At 43.6% G+C, this 21,636-nt stretch overlaps 1 protein-coding gene and 1 pseudogene across 1 annotated transcript in view; one reads left to right on the plus strand and one right to left on the minus strand.

The window, feature by feature from the left end:
- Positions 1–21,636, minus strand: part of LOC109927471 (zinc finger protein GLI2-like) — a 372,063-nt gene that overhangs the window by 45,629 nt on the left and 304,798 nt on the right. Inside the window, exons 8-12 of the mRNA XM_048599255.1 lie at positions 20,578–20,779; positions 17,652–17,865; positions 16,864–16,977; positions 13,897–14,037; positions 6,833–6,982 (exon numbers count right to left, since the gene is read on the minus strand). Coding sequence (XP_048455212.1) covers positions 6,833–6,982; positions 13,897–14,037; positions 16,864–16,977; positions 17,652–17,865; positions 20,578–20,779 — 821 coding nt within the window. The remainder of the gene's footprint in view (positions 1–6,832; positions 6,983–13,896; positions 14,038–16,863; positions 16,978–17,651; positions 17,866–20,577; positions 20,780–21,636) is intronic.
- On the plus strand, positions 19,340–19,439 carry LOC125483603 (annotated as a pseudogene).

Here is a 21,636-nt window from a genome sequence, read left to right on the forward strand (position 1 = left end):
CAGCTCTGCAGCTTATCTATGTCCCTCTGTAACCTACAACATCCTTCCGCACTATCCACAACTCCACCGACTTTGGTGTCATCCGCAAATTTACTAACCCATCCTTCTACGCCCTCATCCAGGTCATTTATAAAAATGACAAACAGCAGTGGCCCCAAAACAGATCCTTGAGGTACACCACTAGTAACTGAACTCCAGGATGAACATTTCCCATCAACCACCACCCTCTGTCTTCTTACAGCTAGCCAATTTCTGATCCAAACCGCTAAATCACCCTTAATCCCATGCCTCCGTATTTTCTGCAATAGCCTACCATGGGGAACCTTATCAAACGCTTTACTGAAATCCAAATACACCACATCAACCGCTTTACCCTCATCCACCTGTTTGGTCACCTTCTCGAAGAACTCAATAAGGTTTGTGAGGCACGACCTACCCTTCACAAAACCGTGTTGACTATCCCTAATCAAATTATTCCTTTCTAGATGATTATAAATCCTATCTCTTATAATCCTTTCCAACACTTTACCCACAACCGAAGTAAGGCTCACTGGTCTATAATTACCAGGGTTGTCTCTACTCCCCTTCTTGAACAAGGGGACAACATTTGCTAGTCTCCAGTCTTCTGGCACTATTCCTGTAGAAAATGACGACATAAAGATCAAAGCCAAAGGCTCTGCAATCTCCTCTCTAGCTTCCCAGAGAATCCTAGGATAAATCCCATCCGGCCCAGGGGACTTATCTATTTTCACACCTTCCAGAATTGCTAACACCTCCTCCTTATGAACCTCAATCCCGTCTAGTCTAATAGACTGTATCTCAGTATTCTCCTCGGCTACATTGTCTTTTTCCTGCATGAATACTGACGAAAAATATTCATTTAGCACCTCTCCTATCTCTTCGGACTCCACGCACAACTTCCCACTACTGTCCTTGACCGGCCCCAATCTTACTCTAGTCATTCTTTTATTCCTGACATACCTATAGAAAGCTTTAGGGTTTTCCTTGATCCTACCTGCTAAAGACTTCTCATGTCCCCTCCTGGCTCTTCTTAGCTCTCTCTTTAGGTCCTTCCTGGCTAACTTGTAACTCTCAAGCGCCCTCACTGAGCCTTCACGCCTCATCTCTACATAAGCCTCCTTCCTCTTGACAAGAAATTCAACTTCTTTAGTAAACCACGGTTCCCTCGCTCGACCACTTCCTCCCTGCCTGACAGGTACATACTTCTCAAGGACACGCAGTAGCTGTTCCTTGAACAAGCTCCACATTTCAATTGTGCCCAGCCCCTGCAGTTTCCTTCTCCATCCTATGCATCCTAAATCTTGCCTCATCGCCTCATAGTTGCCTTTCCCCCAGCTATAACTCTTGCCCTGCTTTATATACCAATCCCTTTCGATCGCTAAAGTAAACGTAACCGAATTGTGGTCACTATCACCAAAGTGCTCTCCTACCTCCAAATCTAACACCTGGCCTGGTTCATTACCCAGTACCAAATCCAATGTGGCCTCGCCTCTTGTTGGCCTATCTACATACTGTGTCCTGCACACATTGGACAAAAACTGACCCATCTGAAGTACTCGAACTATAGCGTTTCCAGTCAATATTTGGAAAGTTAAAGTCCCCCATAACAACTACCCTGTTACTTTCGCTCCTATCCAGAATCATCTTTGCAATCTTTTCCTCTACATCTCTGGAACTTTTCGGAGGCCTATAGAAAACTCCCAACAGGGTGACCTCTCCTTTCCTGGTTCTAACCTCAGCCCATACTACCTCAGTAGACGAGTTGTCATCAAACGTCCTTTCTGCCACCGTAATACTGTCCTTGACTAACAATGCCACACCTCCCCCTCTTTTACCACCTTCCCTGATCTTACTGAAACATCTAAACCCCGGAACCTGCAACAACCATTCCTGTCCCTGCTCTATCCATGTCTCCGAAATGGCCACAACATCGAAGTCCCAGGTACCAACCCATGCTGCAAGTTCACCCACCTTATTCCGGATGCTCCTGGCATTGAAGTAGACACACTTCAAACCACCTTCCTGCCTGCTGGTACACTCCTGCAACCTTGAAACCTTATTTATGACCTCACTACTCTCAACCTCCTGTACACTGGAGCTACAATTCAGGTTCCCACCCCACTGTTGAATTAGTTTAAACCCTCCCGAAGAGCATTAGCAAATTTCCCCCCCAGGATATTGGTACCCCTCTGGTTCAGGTGTAGACCATCCCGTTTGTAGAGGTCCCACCAACCCCAGAATGAGCCCCAATTATCCAGGTATCTGAATCCCTCCCTCCTGCACCATCCCTGTAGCCACGTGTTCAACTGCTCTCTCTCCCTATTCCTCGCCTCGCTAGCACGTGGCACGGGTAACAAACCAGAGATAACAACTCTGTTTGTTCTAGCTCTAAGCTTCCACCCTAGCTCCTTGAATTTCTGCCTTATGTCCCCATCCCTTTTCCTACCTATGTCGTTGGTGCCTATGTGGACCACGACTTAGGGCTGCTCCCCCTCCCCCTTAAGGATCCCGAAAACACGATCCGAGACATCACGGACCCTGGCACCTGGGAGGCAACACACCAACCGCGAGTCTCTCTCGTTCCCACAGAATCTCCTATCTGTCCCCCTAACTATGGAGTCCCCAATGACTAATGCTCTCCTCCTCTCCCCCCTTCCCTTCTGAGCAACAGGGACAGACTCTGTGCCAGAGACCTGTACCCCATGGCTTACCCCTGGTAAGTCATCCCCCCAACAGTATCCAAAACGGTATACTTGTTTTTGAGGGGAATGGCCACAGGGGATCCCTGCACTGTCTGCCTGTTCCCTTTCCGTCCCCTGACTGTAACCCATCTACTTTTTTCCTGTACCTGAGGTGTGACTACCTCCCCGTAACTCCTCTCTATTACCCCCTCAGCCTCCCGAATGATCCGAAGTTCATCCAGCTCCAGCTCCAGCTCCAGTTCCCTAACACGGTTTCCAAGGAGCTGGAGTTGGGTGCACTTCCCGCAGATGAAGTCAGTGGGGACACTAGTGGTGACCCTTACCTCCCACATTCTACAGGAGGAGCATACAACTGCCCTAACATCCATTCCCACTGTTCTGAATTCCCAAACAGACAAATTAAAAAAAAATATACTAGTAGCCTTACCAAATCAGCGCTCAGAACCTTTTTTTTTTGGTTAGAGGAGGAGGATGGGTGGGAGACACTACCTCGGTAGTGTTTCGGGTAAAGCAACCGCCCAAATATATTACCTCACTTACTCCAAAAATGGAGTCACGCGAGGTAAGACTTTTATAACTGAAAAGCTCACCTTCCCAGGCTGCCCTCGCGCTTCCTCCCGGACTCCCGCTGCTGAAACAACTGAAAGTGCTAAACTTCTCCTTTCTGCATCTGAATTCCATGAAATAATAATTAAAGTGCAACATCCCCTGAGCTACAGCTTCTTGTCATTTTTATTCATCATTCTGTTTAAGGAGAAGTGTAGACATCAGTGCAGAAAAACAGCTTTTGTAACCTAAGGACATATATTCAACAGAGACCGTGTATTCTAAAGTCATTTGTGAAAGACTAACATTTGCTGTCGTGCAGGCAAATTGCTACTATCAACATTCTCCATTTTTAAGGTAAAAGAGCACTCTCCCTTGTGTTGAAGAAGCTGATCTCCCCTAATGCATTACTAGGGCATCTACCACTGGCCTGAGCAAACAGTCTCACCTCACTGCTTTCCAGAATCTTAACTGGACTGTGTCCAGGCAGGGATCAGATTGTACTAACCCTTCCTGCTCAGTGTTCTGCTAATGCTCATAGGCTACACTTGCACATGTAACAACCTCCACCTTGCATTTACATGGCTGCTTAAACATTGCAAGATTGGTGCTTTAGAGGACTGTTTCCAAACAAAATTTGACATTGAGAAAAGTGGCCAAAAGCTTGGTCACGGAGCTAGTAACATCATCAAGAAGGAGAGAGAGGCGGAGAGGTTTAGGGAGGAAGTTTCAGAGCTTAGGGCCCAGGCAGCTATAAACGTGAGTGCCAATGATGGGGCAGGGAAATAGGGGATGTTCAAGAGGCCAGAACTGAAGAGGGTTGTAGAATTCAAGGGCGTTACCAAGAAAGTGACAGATGAGTCCAGAGAGGGACTATAACCTTCACTGCACAGTATATAATGTACCTGAAAAAACTGGTAAAACACTGCAGCTAAGTAAAGCTGTTTTAATATTTTGCTGCAGGAATCTTTCAACATTATTCAACAAAAGACCTAAGTGAAAATGTCAAACCATTTTCTTTTCAGTTTAAAAGAAACACTATATGTCTATTCTAAATTTTAAAAAAACTTCATGATTGAAATACTGTTTGGTCGTGAGGGACCGTAGCCCCTGATGGCATTAACTGCATCAAGAGCATTAAGGAAATGATTCTATCCTGAGGGAGTATAATCAACTGCAGATAGGACTCATTCTTGGGACTGACAGAGCTCTGTGGAACTTGACCCGTGAGAGAGCCAATCGTATTATTAACTCACATTTTCATGTGAACAGTTGTCAGCTCATCCCTTATGTTAAAATCCAGATTACTCCCCTTTCACCAATGATTCTCTGATCTCCTCCATGAGGAGCTGTGACAGAACAAGAGTCAAAAAATGGAGAATGGCTCAAGTGCCATTTAATAGTTGGGGTTAATTTACTTTGAGTGTTAGAGGGTGAGCTATGAGGAGGTTGCAGACTTGCTTCAGTGTGATGTGAACAAGTTGTGTGAGTGGGAAAACCCATGGCAGATGCATTGAGGTTATCCACTTTGGGAGGAATAACGGGAAGGCAGACTATTATCTGAAGGACTATAAATTGGGAGAAGGGAATGTGCAATCAGACCTGGGTGTCCTCGTACACCAGCTGCTAAAGGTAAGCACTCAGGTGCAGCAGGCAGTGAAGAAAGAAAACAGTATATTGGCCTTTGTTGCGAGAGGATTCCAGTACAGGGACAAGGATGTCTTGCTGCAATATTACAGGGGATTAGTGAGACCACACCTGGAATACTGTGTGCAGTTTTGCTCTCCTTATCTGACAGAGGGGTCCTTGCTTTAGAAGGAGTGCAGTGATGTTTACCAAATTGATTCCTGGGATGGCAGGACTGATGTACGAGGAGAGACTGAATTGGTTAGGATTGTATTTCCTACAGTTCAGAGGAATGACGGGGGATGATTCACATAGAAACCTGTAAAATTCTACCAGGACTAGACAGGGCAGATGCGGTAGGGACGTTCTCAGTGACATGGGAGTCCAGAAACAAGAGTCACAGTCTAAGGATGGGGGTGTTTGGAACCGAGATGAAGAGAGATTTCTTCACCCAGACAGTGGTGAGCCTGTGGAATTTGCCACCACAGAAAGCGGTCAAGGCCAAAGCATTCCATGATTTTAGGAAGGATTTGGATAGGCCACTTTAGGTGAAAGGGATCAAATGATATGGGGGAAAGTGGGAACAGGCAATTGAGTTGGATGATCAGCCACGATCATAATAAACGGCGAAACAGGCTCGAAGGGCTGAATGGACTTCTCCTGCTTCTAATTTCTCTGTTTCCGTCACTTTCCTTGCACCTGACAATGTAAATGTTCTACAGATCTATTTGAGGATGCCTGTCCTGACCCCCTATTGCAGAAGAATAATTACTTTACAACAGGAAGAGATAATAACTCATTTTAAATGAATATCAAGGGCAGTTAGTCAGTTCTAACAAGAGGTTAAAGGAGTGTTTGTTTTGGGGCTATAATTGCTTTAAATTGTCTCAGAGAGTTGATGGAAGATCTTGAACAATGCTATCAAGATACCAAGTGGACTTGGCTGAGACACACTCATTCTTAATGATTAATTTCATTTTCATGTTCCCATTTCTGACATTCTCCATCTTAAAACAAAATGAGTGGGAGTTTGACAGGCAATAGTTTCTGTACACATCATCCTTACAACTGTAACTGAAATGAGAGGTAATACTTTCTTTTTTATGGCTACCATCACTTTATCATTGCAAACAGGTCATTTCCATTGTCACCCAGATCAATCAATCATTTTTTTTAAGGAAGGAAACAGTTCTGTTGCGATTATGATTAGGTTGTGTGTCCTACTAGGGACAAGAAAGTAGGAATTCTAGATTTTAGTCATCATTCTCTCTAGCTGCCATTTTGTTGAGGTAGGGAGCTCACTGTTTGAGTTTGTAACCTGATCCTCTAAATTCAGATCCAATTAAGCTCGTAATTAAATTGATCTTTTTTCAAGCATTCAGTTAGCCCAAAGCCAGTGTAGATTTCAAGGCGGTGTGATGGTTGTTCATAGAATCAAAGAATCCCTACAGTGTGGAAACAGGCCCTTCGGCCCAACAAGTCCACACTGAACCTTGGAGCATCCCACCCAGACCCATCCCTCATAACCCACCTAATCTACACCTCCCTGAACACTATGGGCGATTTAGCATGGCCAATCCACCTAGCCTGCACATCTTTGGACTGTGGGAGGAAACCGGAGCACCTGGAGGAAACCCACGCAGACACGGGGAGAATGTGCAAACTCCACACAGACAGTCGCCTGAGGGTGGAATCGAACCTGGGTCCCTGGCGCTGTGAGACAGCAGTGCTAACCACTGAGCCACTGTGCCACCCCATGTGTTGCCATCCATGTTTTACAAAGATTATAACAGTGCATCAAAAGCACTCATATTCCTACCATACACACGACTGCTCAACGTTGCTCAGTCCCGCTCAGTTATTAATACATTCCTCATGTCACCACTCCATTCTGGACTTTTGCAGGTGTTCGCCACCTCTCCAGTTGGTAAACTTACAGTGCACTTGTGTGGTTTCTCCCCTGTGTGTCGCCGCATGTGCACCACAAGCATGTACTGCGCCTTGAATGGCTTCTGTTCCCGAGAACAATCTCGCCACCGGCAAACAAACTCTTTCTTCTCTCCATGGATGTGCTCATTGTTAATGTGCTGTCGGAGGAAACAAACCAAATGGCTATGAAGCTTCTTCAGGAAGATCAACATTTTTATAAGCTTAATGGTAAGATCTCTGCACAAAACAAAAATGCTCAACAAGTTGCTCTCTTTTAATCTTTCTATTATTGAGCCATGTTTTTAGCCAAAATAATTGGTGCAATGAGCTGAAGTCCAGCTGAGAGTCATCAGCTCATTCAACAATTATATTCAACATTCAGCCAATACTTCCACTCCCGATAGCCCTCCATAAGGTCCTGCAGGCAAATCTGCACATGTGGGCTTAGGCCTGAGTTAACATCAGGATCAGGTTTAGCTATGTCATCCCCCAATGGTTATACAGCTTGAGAACTGTCACAACACCTGTCAGTCCAGGGACAATGGGACTCTGACAAATTTGAGTCTCACAAAGCCCCTAGAAATAGGGCCAGAAGAAAAAAATATCAGGATGACATATATTGCGCCCAATGATTTTTTTATTATTCCTTCACAGGGTGAGGGCATCACTAGCTAGGCACTTATTGCACTTTCCTACTTGCCCAGAGGGCACATGACAGTCAACGACATTGGCTGTGGGTCTGGAGTTAGATGCAGGCCAGACCAGGTAAGGATAGCAGCTTCCTCGCCTGAAGAACAGTAGTGAACCAGATGGGTTTTTACAACAATTGACAATGGATTCATGGTCATCATTAACCTCTTTGTTCCAGACTTTTATTCCTGCTGTGGCGGGATTTGAACTCAGGTCCCAAGAACATTATCTAGGTCTCAGGATTAACAGTCCAGTGATAATACCACAAATCCACCACCTCTCCACGCTGACAATACTTTTAGTTTACCTGTTCGGACATGTTATGATACACCTCCAGGGCAGGTGGGACTTCAAACTAGGCCTTCTGGCCCAGAGGTACGGATACTACTACTGCACCACAACAGCCTTCCCAATCAGCTTCTACATTCCAGATCTGTAAATCTGAAGGTGTACCTACACTAAATAGACTGCAGCCGTTCGAGAACACAGCTCACCTCCACTTCTCAAGGGCAACTAAGAATGGGCAATAAATGCTGCACCAACCAGTGATGTCTACATCCCATGAGTGAATAAAAGAAATAAGTGTTTTTTTTTGGGGGTGGTAAGAAAATTGGTTTAATAGCAGGAACCAGAGGGTGATGGTCGAGGAGTGTTTTTGTGACTGAAAGCCTGGTGTACCACAGGGTTCAGTGCTGGGTCCTGACTGGTTTGTTTTACACATTAATGATCTAGTTATGAATTTAGGAGGTACAATCAGTAAGTCTGCAGATGCCACGAAAAAATGGTGGCGTGGTAAACAGCAAGCAGGAAAGCCTTAGACTACAAGATGTTGTAGATGGGCTGGTCAGATGGGCTGAACCATAGCAAATGGAATTTAATCCTGAACAGTGTGAGCTGATGCATTTTGGAGGGCGAATAAAGGAAGGGGAGCACATGTTGAATGGAAGGATCCTAGCATGCACACTGGAACAGCAGGGTGCATGGCCATAGATGTGTGAAGGTAGCAAGACAAGATGATTAAAAAAGCAAATGGGAAACTTGCCCTTATTTGCCAAGGCACTGAATACAAGAGAAAGGAGGTTATGATGATTGTGTAAATAATGTTAGTGAGGCCACACCTGGAGTATTGTGTACGGTTATGATCGCTGGCCGGTCACTGATGCTCATGTTCCACGATGTTTTAAAAAAATCCTGTCAGAATGATAGAGAGGTGCAGAGCTGGATGAACACAGCAGGCCAAGCAGCATCATAGGAGCAGGTAGGCTGACATTTCGGGCCTTCCAGCATCTGCAGTTCCTACTATCTCTGTCAGAATGATAGATGCTTAGTGGCTGGCATGTACACGAGGGTCCAAAGGGCCTCCTTCCATGTAAAAGCGCGATAATTCTATGACTTCAATGTGGAGCTCCAGTACACCCACTAAGTTAGTTTCTCTGGATAACTGCCTTCTCCCTCTGGGCTTGCATAAGGGGGAAATTGAGACGGAATGGTCAATCATTGAACCTGGGAAAATCAAGATCAAAACTGCTTCACAACTGTTTCTTTCTGAAAGAAAGGAAGGATTTAAGACAAAAACATGTGCAGCCAATCCTTGGTAACTGTAATATTGAGATAAAGATCTCAATGATGCAACTGTTTACAGAAAGATAAATCTGTTGTGAATAGAGAAAAATGGAAACATTGCTGTTGTATTTATCTCACACCAGGTTAAATGACCAAAGTCCATCCCCCACCAACATTCAGAATTCTGACAGGACTATTGTACACAATGTGAAACTAAAACCCAAATCATTTTGTCTTTTTTTTCTCCCCTTAATTGAAGCTTCAGCCTATTCATGGGAGATGCTGCGCACAGTGAAACGAGAAATTCCCTTGCATGTGAGAAGGTTCCTAGATCGACAGTACATTTGACTGAGTTTAATTAGTTTTGGTGAAGACACGTCAGTGGGAGGGGAGGAGAGCTCGCATCTGTAGACTTCCTGTGCTGAGGGAGTGGGGTCCTGGCAATCGCTTGAAAGTCTCTGCAGGCGAATCCCTCAGCAGACTGACACACCAGTGTGTAATGGGAAACACATGCTGCTCCTGCTTTGCTTCACTACAGCACTGGTATGTGTGAGGAGATGCTAGTCTTTAGAAAACAAGCAAACTGAATGCAGGCTTGTCATCTATTAGCCGAATTCCACAATAAAATGCACCTGCTGTCAACAGCTTAATCCTTTGGTAAGAGGAAAGAATGGGCTTATGAAGAAGATGGGTCCTGGGAAGGGTGGCTATTAATTAGAGATCATAATATTTCCACTGTTCTTGCATTGTGAGTAGAGGATTCTATCCACTCCCACCCACACAAGCCTTTTCTTCTCCCTCAAGTACCCTGCTATTACTGCGCTTTTTACATCTGTCTCCACTTTCTGACTAAATAATATGTAAACAATTGACTTACTCCAAACAAATGCAATTTAGATTAATTTGTATTTCATTAGTGCCAATTGAGGCCTGGACTGGGAATAATCATCATTTTACAGGGTCCTGTGACACAGTGTAGGGTCCCTACCTCTGGGCCAGAAGATCCGGCTTCTAGTTAAACAGCCAAGGTCTTTTCTCCAGTGTAGGGGAGTCCAAAACTAGAGGGGCATAGGTTGAAGGTGAGAGGGGAAAGATTTAAAAGGGACCTAAGAGGTTACTTTTTCACACAGAGGGTGGTGCGTGTAAGGAATGAGCTGCCAGAGGAAGTGGTGAAGGCTGGTACAACCACAACATTTAAAAAGCATCTGGATGAGGATATGAATAGGAAGGGCTTAGAGGGATATGGGCCAAATGCTGGCAAATGGGACTAGATTAATTTAGGATATTTGCTCGACATGGACGAGTTGGACCGAAGGGTGTGTTTCCATGCTGTACATCTCTATGACTCTATGACTGGGCAGCATGGTGGCTCATTGGTTAGCACTGCTGCCTCACAGCACCAGGAACCCGGGTTCAATTCCACCATCGGGCGACTGTCTGTGTGGAGTTTGCACATTCTCCCCGTGTCTGCACGGGTTTCCTCCGGGTGCTCCTGTTTCCTCCCACAGACCAATGATGTGCAGGTTAGGTGGACTGGCCATGCTAGATTGCCCATAGTGTTCAGGGATGTGTAGCTTAGGTGGGTTATAGGGGTTTGGGTCTGGGTGGGATGCTCCAAGGGTCAGTGTGGACTTGTTGGGCCGAAAGGCCTGTTTCCACACTGTAGGGATTCTATGACTCTCTGACTAGTCCCACTTGCACCAAAGGAGTGCTGCAATATAGCTGATTTAACAGCTTGTTTTGTATGTATACAGTAAGGCAGGGCTTGGCGAAATTATCCACCACTTTTAATGGCAGACATTCTGGGCATTTTTTACACTGCAAAAAATAATTTGCATTGATACAGCATCTTTCACCCACTCAGGCCACTTACTGGCAAAAAGGTTTCTTTTTAAGTGTAATCGTTGTTGTATTCTAGGCAAATGCAGATGTCAATTTGTACACAGCAAGGTGCCACAAGTAGCGATGTGCTAAAGACTAAACAGACTGTATTTGGGTTTGAGCTCTGGCAGATTGAAAATGGAGATGACGAATTTGTGCTGGTTCCTGTGCTTGAAATATGCTTGGCTCCTTGAATGAAAATGTGATTGGAGGCTCATGTTTTGCACTGTCTCTGCGTTTCATCATATTCATGAACTTCCAAATTTAGCTGGCGAGGTCTTTACGTCGCTGGCAGGGGGCGAAGGGTACTATGTAACTGAAATACAACCACCATTATGTTTTTCTTGCTTGAGAAGAAACCATAGGCAGAGACCCAATTTTATCATGGGTTGTGGCACTTGTCACAATGGGGTGTACTGAGGGAAAGTAATTAAGTAACCAAAGCACTAGTGCCCCTGGGCTAATAATATAAAATCCCAGGCAAAGTATCTGGCAATTTCAAATCCTACAAATACAGTTGCTGGAATGTAACTTCAATCCATAAAGGCTGAAATTTAAAAGAAATGTTTTAGTAATAGTGACCACAAAACTATTGCTGTTAAAATCTAGCAGGTTCACTAATGCTTTTCAGGGAAATTAAACCTGTCATCTTTAGTTGGTCTGACCTACACATCACTCCAGATCCAAAACAATAAGGTTACCCTTCTTTGTTTTCTGGGGTTGGTTAGCTCAGTTGGCTGGTTCGTGATGCTGTGTGACACTATTAGCGTCAGATGAATTCCTGCACTGGCTGATGTTACCATGAAGCATTCTCCTTCTCTCCCTCTACTCTCATCTGAGGCATGGTAATCCTCACGTTAAACCACTACCTGTTGTCTCTCGCGAATGAGAGAGCAGCCTTATAGTCCAATAGGATTACAGTGACTTTACCGTTACCTCTGAAATGGCCTTGTAAAGCACATGCAGTTTCTGAGGAAGGGTCACTTGACCCAAAACGTTAACTCTGATTTCTCTCCATAGATACTGCCAGACCCAGAACCTTTCCAGCAATTTCTGTTTTTGCAGTCCAAGTGCAATAAGGATTAGGCAATAAATGCTGGCCTTGCCAACAATACCCACATCTCATGAAAGACTGAAAAAAACTTTCACAGAGCAGTTTTATTATTGGGACAACTAACTGTACATTGATGGAAGAGTTCATATCTACAAAAATCTACTTATAGCTTCTCAACTCATGTTTTTGGCAAAATATAGGATGTTATAATTAATTGTATATAGTACAGACAGTAAGTTGATGCTAATGCAATAGTTCTGGAAAATAAGCAGTAAATTAAGTTATAAAGACCGAGGCTGCCCAATAGCTTACTCACATCATACTGAAAGACAGCGTTTGGGGTTTAATTTCCTGGGCTTTGTCTAATTTCTTTGATAGCAAGAAGTCAGGGTTAACCACACAGGCTTTAAAATCCAGCAAACTGTCAAGGAAGTAAAACCTGAGCCGTTGAAACTGGCCAGTTTTAATCACAAAGAAGGTGATTTTTCTTAAACTCTCTGCTATGCTGAATCCCATACAATGTGAAGACTGCAGGGGATAAGGTCACGCTCAAATTGTGGGGCCTGCAGTGTGCGGGCAGAGGAATTATTTCAGTTAGGTTCGATGGTGCAGACGAAGAAAAGGTGTTTCCACTTGTTGATGGGACCAAAACCAGGGGCTAATAATAATCACTGATAAATCCAATGGGAAAGTTTGGATAAATGTCTTCACTCATTGAGAATATAGAACTCGCTGTTTCATAGAGCAGCTGAGGCAAACAGCATGGATACTTTTAAAGAGAAGCTGAATAACAGAATAAAAGAATAGATGTTGATGGGATGAGATGAAACAAAATGGGAGGAGGCTTCTGTGGAACATTAATGCTGCTGTTGAGCAGAAGGGTCTGTTTTCTTTGCTGTGAACTTTAAGGAACTGGTGCCCAACTCAGGCTTATTTGGATAAAGAGAATTAAGGAGAACAATTCAAATCAGGAACCACACAAGGAAAGGAAGAAATGTTTCTCTGTTCATCTCTGACACCATACTGAATGCACTGAGGTACTTCTGTTACCCTGGAATGTGATATGAGGAACAGCAGAGTCAACATATTTAAAAAAAGAACGTTTTTAATTAATTCACAAGATGTGGGTATCACCTGGTGGACCAGCATTTATTGCCTAGAAAGCAGTTAAGAATCAATCACACTAGTGCGGGTCTGCAGTCATGCGTAGGCCAGACCAGGTAAGGATGGCAGTTTCCTTCAGTGCCTAGGTCCCTATTAGTGACCTAGATAGGTGTTCCCAATACAATAGACCATGATTTCACGGTCATTATTCGGCTTTTAGAATTTTTTTTATTGACTTCACATTTTACCACCTGCCACAGCAGGATTCGAGTCCAGGTCCCCAGAAAGTAAGAAGCAGAAACAGAAGTTGCTGGAAAAGCTCCGCAGGTCTGGCAGCATCTGTTTCTGATTTACAGCATCCACAATTCTTTCGGTTTTTCCCCAGACCATTAGCTGGGTCTCTCTGAATGAAGGGTTGAGTACCAGAGAACACAGATTTAAAATGCTTAGCAAAACAATCAAAGGCATCTAAGGAAACACCTTTCTATGGAATGAGTGGTTAGGATCTGAGTGCACTCATGATTGCATGGTGGAGCAGACGCAATCATGATTTTCAAAAGGGTATAGAATAAACAATGTAAGGGAAGATCCTCGCATGGCTATGGGGAAAGGATAAGGAAGTGAGTCTTGCAGAGAGCTGTGATGGGCTCGATGGCCTCCTTGGGTGTTGTAATCATTCCATGATTCTATATGAGATCTTGCAATTTGCACGCCCAACAGACAGCTACTGCGTCACTGCGCTCAGACTGATTCCCAGCACTTGGATCAGGCTTTACTTACATGCACCAGTTGCTCCTGAGTGTCGTACTCTTTGTTGCACCCTTCCCAGTGACACACGGTCTCGTAAATGACCTCTGGCTCCTGTTTGCAATCATCTTTATCCAAGTCGTCCTTCACCTCTGTCAGCCCTGCCAGCCGATCCTGAGCAATTATATAAATAAAGGAAAGGAAGAGTGGAAACTGAGACATCATTATGTGAAATGCAACAGTTCTTGTAACAGTCTCACATTCCTCTGATCCGCTGATGTTGTGACAGATATAAATTCAAAGAATTAACCACCTCAGAGGTCATTTAGACACCCAGTGCAAACAAAATCAAATTGAGAAACAAATTATTCAACTTCTTTTTACCCTTTTTGAAGTTTGTTTTTTTTGTTGTCTTAATATATTTTCCTTTAGACCTTTAATCATATGAAGAGATAAATATGTTGCTAGGCAACAGTTCTGTGAACTACCATTAAGAGGCACACACAGAGGGCCAAAAGCACAATTTTGGCTAATTTCACACCGTATTCCTCACAGGGATACCATATTTTAACTCACAACTTTTCTACTCCTCCCATTCCTCTCCTAACCCTATCTCCTCCTTGCCCCGAATCTAGCCAGGAGTGGGAATTCTCATTCCTAAGGAAAATTCCAGATTGGTGCAACAAAAACTGGATCCTTTGTGGGTTTGATTTAGAAGAGGACTGAAAGGAACAGATGAGATTTTAAAATATTAAATACTAAAAACAGCCAAAATTCTGATCAGCTGCAAAAATCTGGATTGGGTTGGGAACACTTGACTGAATTAAGAGTAACAAGAGTGGGGGCTGCAGTAGGAGTACCATAGCACCCTTATGAAGGAAAATAAGGTTTAGACAACAGAATTAAAGGTACTAACTACACTCCATCTCAGAGAAACAGAAAAAAAACCCCTCTGAATGAAGTTAAAACCCACATTGAGTGCACAAGCAATTTGTTTGCCCTAATGAACGTACTTTACCGATCAGATATTAATTTCTTTCAGATGGCAATTGTGTGTTTTTTTAAAAATTGTCTCATTAGCATCTGCCCACATCGCAGCTGGAGATGCTTTTAGGTCATGCGCTTGCTGCTGTTGACGCGCTCTAAACTTAAAACTCGTGAGATGTGGCTCCTGCCCCGAACGTGCTGACTACAGCATGTTTATCTTTCTCTGATATGCTATCTTCATCAATTTTGCTGGCCCCAGATGATTATAAACATAGCCGTCCCCATGCATCATGCCAAAGTCTGACTGGGGCTGCCTCTGGACTAAAGCAGAACAAGGAATTAGTCAAAGCCGGTGCTGTCCCAGTGACAGCGAGATATTGTATATTTCATTAAAATGTAGTACAGGGACACTTCTCGTAGTTTAAAGTTACAATAAAAAATGGTTTAAAAAAGGGAGATAAATTGCTCTTGCTGCTAATTCTCACACATCAGAATGGAAAGAAGGCCAGGAACTAAAGGTTTCGCTGTATCAAATCTTCGTCTCTTTGACCAGTGACAGGGAGATTGCAGTGCAGTACTTTATAACTCTGAGGTAATAACCCATTAGTAACTCTCCATTGCACAGCAGACAGCTCCTGGTGTTGCACTGAGGAAAGAGTCTGGGACTCAACCTGGCATTATAACGGCTGGTGTTACCATTCATCTTTTCTCACACTGAATCCTGCATGAGTACAAGGAGCTGCAAGATAGCCCGACATTGGAGCCATTTCTGGGATCTGAGTTAATGAGCATTTGTAGCTGAACAGTTGTATCAAAGAAAAGTGTAAGGTGCCTGTTCACATACAGTATTGTCTGTCTGTTGCAAACAAACCATGTTTTAAATTTTGCATCTCGACTGAAGTTTTCCTTGAATGCGAGTAAATTACATGACCAAATTTTCTGCCAATCCAAAAAAAATGACACTTTAACAACCTAATCCCAGACAACATTCTATTTTGAATCCAGTAGCAGTACAGCCACTCGTACTTTTCAATAGGTTTTTCTGGGAGAAAAGATTACTGTTTTTGCACTAGGATCAGTGTGAGGCCATTCAACCCCTTGAGCCTGTTCTGCCATTCAATGAGATCATGGTTGATCTGTGGATTATTTTACAGGCATTGAAGGGGCAAAATTCTTGGTAACATGTTAACTCTCTCCTCAAAAAGATGGGGAGGGGTAGAAATAGAAACAATGTGCAGGAGACCAGGTTGGGATGGGGGAGTTGGGTGGGGGGAAAGTGATGTCAACATCAATACACCATATAATGTAATCTAAGTGAATATTTTCCTAAACTGAGGATGATGCGATAAGTCTACAGCTCCTGGGTGATTTTAGATGATTTCTTGTTCCAATTTAGAAACTGCGCTCATCAAGTATCAAATTTATCACTGATGTCCCTTCTCAAGGGTGGCAGACAAAGAAGAGAGGAAATTGAGGGTCTATTACTGTAGTGGTTGCACTACCAGATTAGCACTCAAAAGGCCTGGAGTACTTGTCCAGATGATGAAGCCAGTTTGAAATCGAATTCGGTTATCGAATTTGGTTTTAACAAACTGGAAATAAAAAGCCAGATTCAGGAAAGTCAGGCATGAACTTGTTGAATTGTTTTACTCTAGTGGAGACCAAAACTAGGGGTCATAACTATGTGATAGTCACTCACAAATCTAACAAAGAATTTAGGAAGAACACCTTTACTCAGGGAGTGATCAGAATGTGAAACAAGGTGAATTGAGGTGAATGGAATCGATGCATTTAAAGAGAGTCTGAATAAAGATGTGAGGGAGGAACGGAATACAAAAATATGCTGATAGGATTGGATAAAGTTATTTAGGGACAGTCATGAGAAGCATGAACACCAGCAGTGTACAGGTGGGCTAAATAACCTATTTTCATATTGTGTCCTCGCTGACTCGTATTAACTATGCTAAGTTTTACTGAATGGCAGAAAAAATACACAGGTTCTAATTTGCTCACCTCAGTACTTGGAGAGATAGCCCGGGGTCCCTCTACCTCAGTTTTAACTTTGGTGCGTTTGTTGATCATCGGGTCAACAGTACTGCTCACAGCAGACTCACCACTCAGCTTGCTCTAAAGAATGGAAACCAAGACTTGGTTAGAGGAAAGAATTCAATCCCACAGTGCAAACATATGAACACAGCCAAGTGTGCTCACTTCAAGGTTAACATTTTTGTTTCAATGTCGTGTTTGCCAAATCAGTCTTTCTTTCGTATTATCTGTTTCCTAGATGGGGTCAAAACTTAAATGAGTCTTTACTGACAGTGGAGGGGGTGTGGGTTTGGAGGTGAGGAGGCAGTGGATGATATACTCAGTATATGAAGATGTACCAGTTTTAGGGGCTGGACTGACTGTGGTGTGATCTACAAAACAGGTTAGAAGTAGAACAGAAGACCTAATGCTCAACTCTGTCATTTTACCCTCTCCATAAAGCTTCAAGACGCTCCTTACTCTACCTGTAACATTTCCATTTCCTGCACCAGCCAGCCTCATGGTCTCTCTGAGTGATATTAACTCAGTGTTAAATAGAGTCAAATTCTGCAGGCATTTTACACATTCATGGGGAACTGTGTTGAGACAGTCAGTGGAGAAAGATGATGTTTATCAGTTTGTTCTAGTTTGGAGTCCAACTTCCCTGAGGTCATAGCACAATGTGCTAACCCACATTCCCACCTGCCAATTCCTTTCGCATCTTTTCTATTCAAAAGGTGCCACCCACAGCATCACAACAAAAATCCTGTCCTTACCTGAGAAGTTTCAGTTGAGGCATTATTGGCCTGGCTGGGTGGCAAAACAGCGGAGGTACTGGACATGTGCTGCCGAGGAGGGAACGTTGGTGATGGCTGTATAAGGGGTGGAGTGTGGCCAAATGCAGAGTTCAGGCCGCGTTGCTGGTTCAGTATCTGTTGGTGCATCTGGAATGTCACCGGGTTGATGGGGTGAGGAAAACTGAACGCTGGGCTGAAATCAAACAGTACCAGAATTTTAAAAAAGATTCAGATTTCTTTTGTTTAAATAAACATTGGAACACACAGCACTATAAACACTGCAAGCAACCAAGAATAATATGCTGCAGAAAAAGGGTCAGTCTTCTCTTAAGGAAATTCCATCACCTCCTTTGGTTACCAGTTGACCTTAAAATATCTTGAAGTGTCAAACAGATTTAATCAGCAATTTCAATGATATCTGCTCTGGTTAATCAACCAATTTCTTTTTCAAGAAACAATTTTTGATTTTTTTTCATCCTTTCATTTACAGTTTCCTGCCCCACACTTTTAGAAACCCGAAGTACATTATTCTGATAAAAAATATGTCTGGACAGAAGGGCAGAAGACTCCTGTAACTTAATATATTATTGTCGGTCACTCAGTCCTTGCAATTTGCCTTGAACTGACTGCTCTGACAGGTAAGTGTGCTGGGAATTGAAACCAAGTATAATGAAAAGCTCAGAAATACTCAGCAGGTCCAACAGCATCTATTGGGAGAGAGATTACATTTCAAATCACTAACTTTTCAGTCGCAATTTAACCTGTTTCTTTCTCTGCAAATGCTGCGAGATCTGCTAAGTATTTCCAGCATCATCGGTTTTTATTTCGGATTGCCAGGATCCACAGTATTTTGCAACTATTGCTTTGCATAATTCAAACCCAAAAAGTACGCAAATGTGATTTCAGTGTATACAGAGAATGAGTCTATAAAATCACACACCTCTGAAGTTGATTTAAGAGGCATTCATTGATATAAGTGTTTATTTCCTCCTTGTTTTCCATCCAATTGCTCTGTCATTCATCCATGTGGGGCTGTAAAGTGCAGTGAAGCCTCAAAGTGACACCAAAGCTACCTCTGAGTTTTGTTGATGCAGACGGCTATACAATGGATTGATGACGAAAGCGTCTCCATCTTAATGTTTGGCTGAGATTGGCATCGCGCATCAAAGTTTTACCTCACAGGGTCAAACAAAGTAAGCTCAGAGATTACAGTTGCCTCAGAATTTGTACACTTAGGTGGACTTTAATGTTGGTGATGGATTTTTGGAGAACGAGTGATAGACCCACATCTCCATGGTTGGGGAAGACCCACTCGAACTAGGCATCTAACTGGCCAACATGTGCTTTCTGAGTGTTAGGACCCGAGGGTGGGCAGGTCCATTGATCTCCTCCAATTGCCCCATTCCCTTCCAAACCCAGAGCTGCTGTCCAATTAGCTCCTCACTTTCTACCAAGCTTGGAGGGTCACCTACCAATTGCAGGCCAGAGAGGAGTGAGGGCGGGTAATCATTTCTGGACTGGGTGGGGTGGCACAGTGGGAAGAAAGGACAGCGCGCAGCCTCTCAGCAGGTACACACCCCCAGCTCGTTTCTCCTGCTACCAGCTCCCTCAATCATGCATTGAGTGCAGGTAAGTGAGGAAACCTGGGCTTGTGTTTCACGGTCCTGTGTCATAACTTCGCTTTGGCAGCACGTGTAAAATTGGAACGATACAGAGAAGATTAGCATGGCCCCTGCGCACGGATGACATGCAAATTCGTGATGCATTGGGGCAGCACGGTGGCTCAGTGGTTAGCACTGCTGCCTCACAGCGCCAGGAACTCAGGTTCGATTCCACCCTCGGGCAACTGTCTGTGTGGAGTTTGCACGTTCTCCACATGTCTGTGTGAGTTTCCTCTGGATGCTCTGGTTTCCTCCCACAGTCCAAAGATATGCAGGCTAGGTGGATTGGCCATGCTAAATTGCCCATAGTGTTCAGGGATGTGTAGTTACAGAGGGATGGGTCTGGGTGGGATGCTCTGAAGGTTGGTGTGGACTGGTTGGGACGAAGGGCCTGTTTCCACAGTGTAGGGATTCTATGAACTCCCCCCGATCCCCCACCCCCGCTGCTGGTGAACATCAGCATTGGTGGAACAAGGCAGGGAGGTAGAACGATCCCCTCCTACATACCTCCCATGTGATTAAATGCCCCTGTCCAACTTCAAACTCACTGGTGGGCAATTTTGCCTGTGATTTCTGTTGCCAGTGACCTAGGATCAGTGTCGATGGGATATTTATTCTGAATTGTTTTTTCCAAATATGGACGAATCAATCTTCTGCAACTTGGTTTTTGAAAGAGTGGAAGTTTGTTATGCTAGAAATGACCAGCAGCCGTTCTGTTGACTAAATGCTTAAAAGGACTTGGATCAAACACTACGCCCCATGACTTCAGCAGAAACATCAGTCGGATTTATAAATAAACGGGTTAGTTCCTCTGTTAAACTTAGACAGGAATTTAAACATTCGAATTTAATGTAGCATATTATATGGTAAAATACAATGAGCAAAACAACAGCAAAGTGTGGACTTTCTTCAGCTCAATGATTTGAATCGCTGGACGTTCCTAATAACTCGATTACATACCTAACTTAACATACATCCAAGAAAATTCAGGGCCATTTGGAAAGAACTGCACACTGAACTTATGACCCCGGCTAATCAGCACTTGCCAGTCGGCCAGCCAATATTCTGACTTTAATTACGGGAGTACTGCTGAGAGCTGTGTCTGACTGGAATGCAGACAGCATGACAATCACTCACCAAGACTTGTAGACCACGCACGAATTACCCACAGTCGAACCGTCCAGCCTCAATTACAATTGGTCAGCCGGCAAAGCCGGGCCTACTCAGCAAAGTGAATGCCTCACCTGATAGCACCAGCTGATAGATGCCCGTATGAGCCACTGGCTGCTGAGCTGCTTCGGGAGTTGTTGATGTAGGCCACCAGAGAGTTGGGGGATGTCCTGATCATAGTCTGCAGGTCGATGCTGGCGTCAGACAGCGGCGAGATAGACAGGGCCCGCTTTCTGCTCATTCTCGCAGCTGGCCGAGGACTCGAGAATCTCGAGACTGAGAAACAGACAGTGGACAACTTCAGTGACAGGCTAAAAACAAAACTTAAGTGTTTATCGACTGTGACAGAAAAATCTTGTTTCATAAGTCAGAACTTTAATCATTTTTCTCAGCGCAATTGGTATACTGAAGTTATTCCAGTTTTGTCAAAGGTTGACTCATCCAAGTCGCATGCAGTGAGCTTAAAAGAAATTAAACTGTTTAATTTCAGAGTGAATGCTCCCTTCTAAATCTTCGGTACAGCGCACATTGGACTTGTGTCGTTTTCTTTGTTCTTTTCCATCCTAGTTATACTGCACCAGATCCATGTGATGTGCGTGAATTCTTAAAAAAGATACAAGCGAGCACCTGCAATTAAACAGGCCACTGTGCCATTTTTTGAGCATCGAAAGCAAAATTCTGTGATTAACACCATTAAATATACCGACAAAACTTCTGCTCAGCAAACGCCCAATGTTAACATTGCCAACTCTGGCCTAGTGCACTCCTGGAGATTTGATCATGTGACACTCGATTAGCTATGACATTCAACCACATTGCTCCACTAACCAGATTATTCACCCAGTATTGGAACATCTGATGTCTATACATTGTTTACCAATGTTATGGCATATCGTTTTCTGGCATATGCTTTTATGAGGTGAATAGAAATTAGAACGGTTTAACTTATTTTGAATTAATAACAATATCTGGGAAGTTTCTACCATTTCAACTGCAGTTAGTAGCATTCAAATATACCCCAATGATTCAACAAAAATATCACTGATATAAATAGCTCATAATTAAAAAAAATTTTGTGCTACTTTCTGACAGTGTACAATACATAGCAAGTTATAAAAATAATATGTATAAAT

The sequence above is a fragment of the Rhincodon typus genome, chromosome 7 (genome assembly GCF_021869965.1).
Source record: "Rhincodon typus isolate 14 chromosome 7, sRhiTyp1.1, whole genome shotgun sequence".
Taxonomy (NCBI): Eukaryota; Metazoa; Chordata; class Chondrichthyes; order Orectolobiformes; family Rhincodontidae; genus Rhincodon; species Rhincodon typus.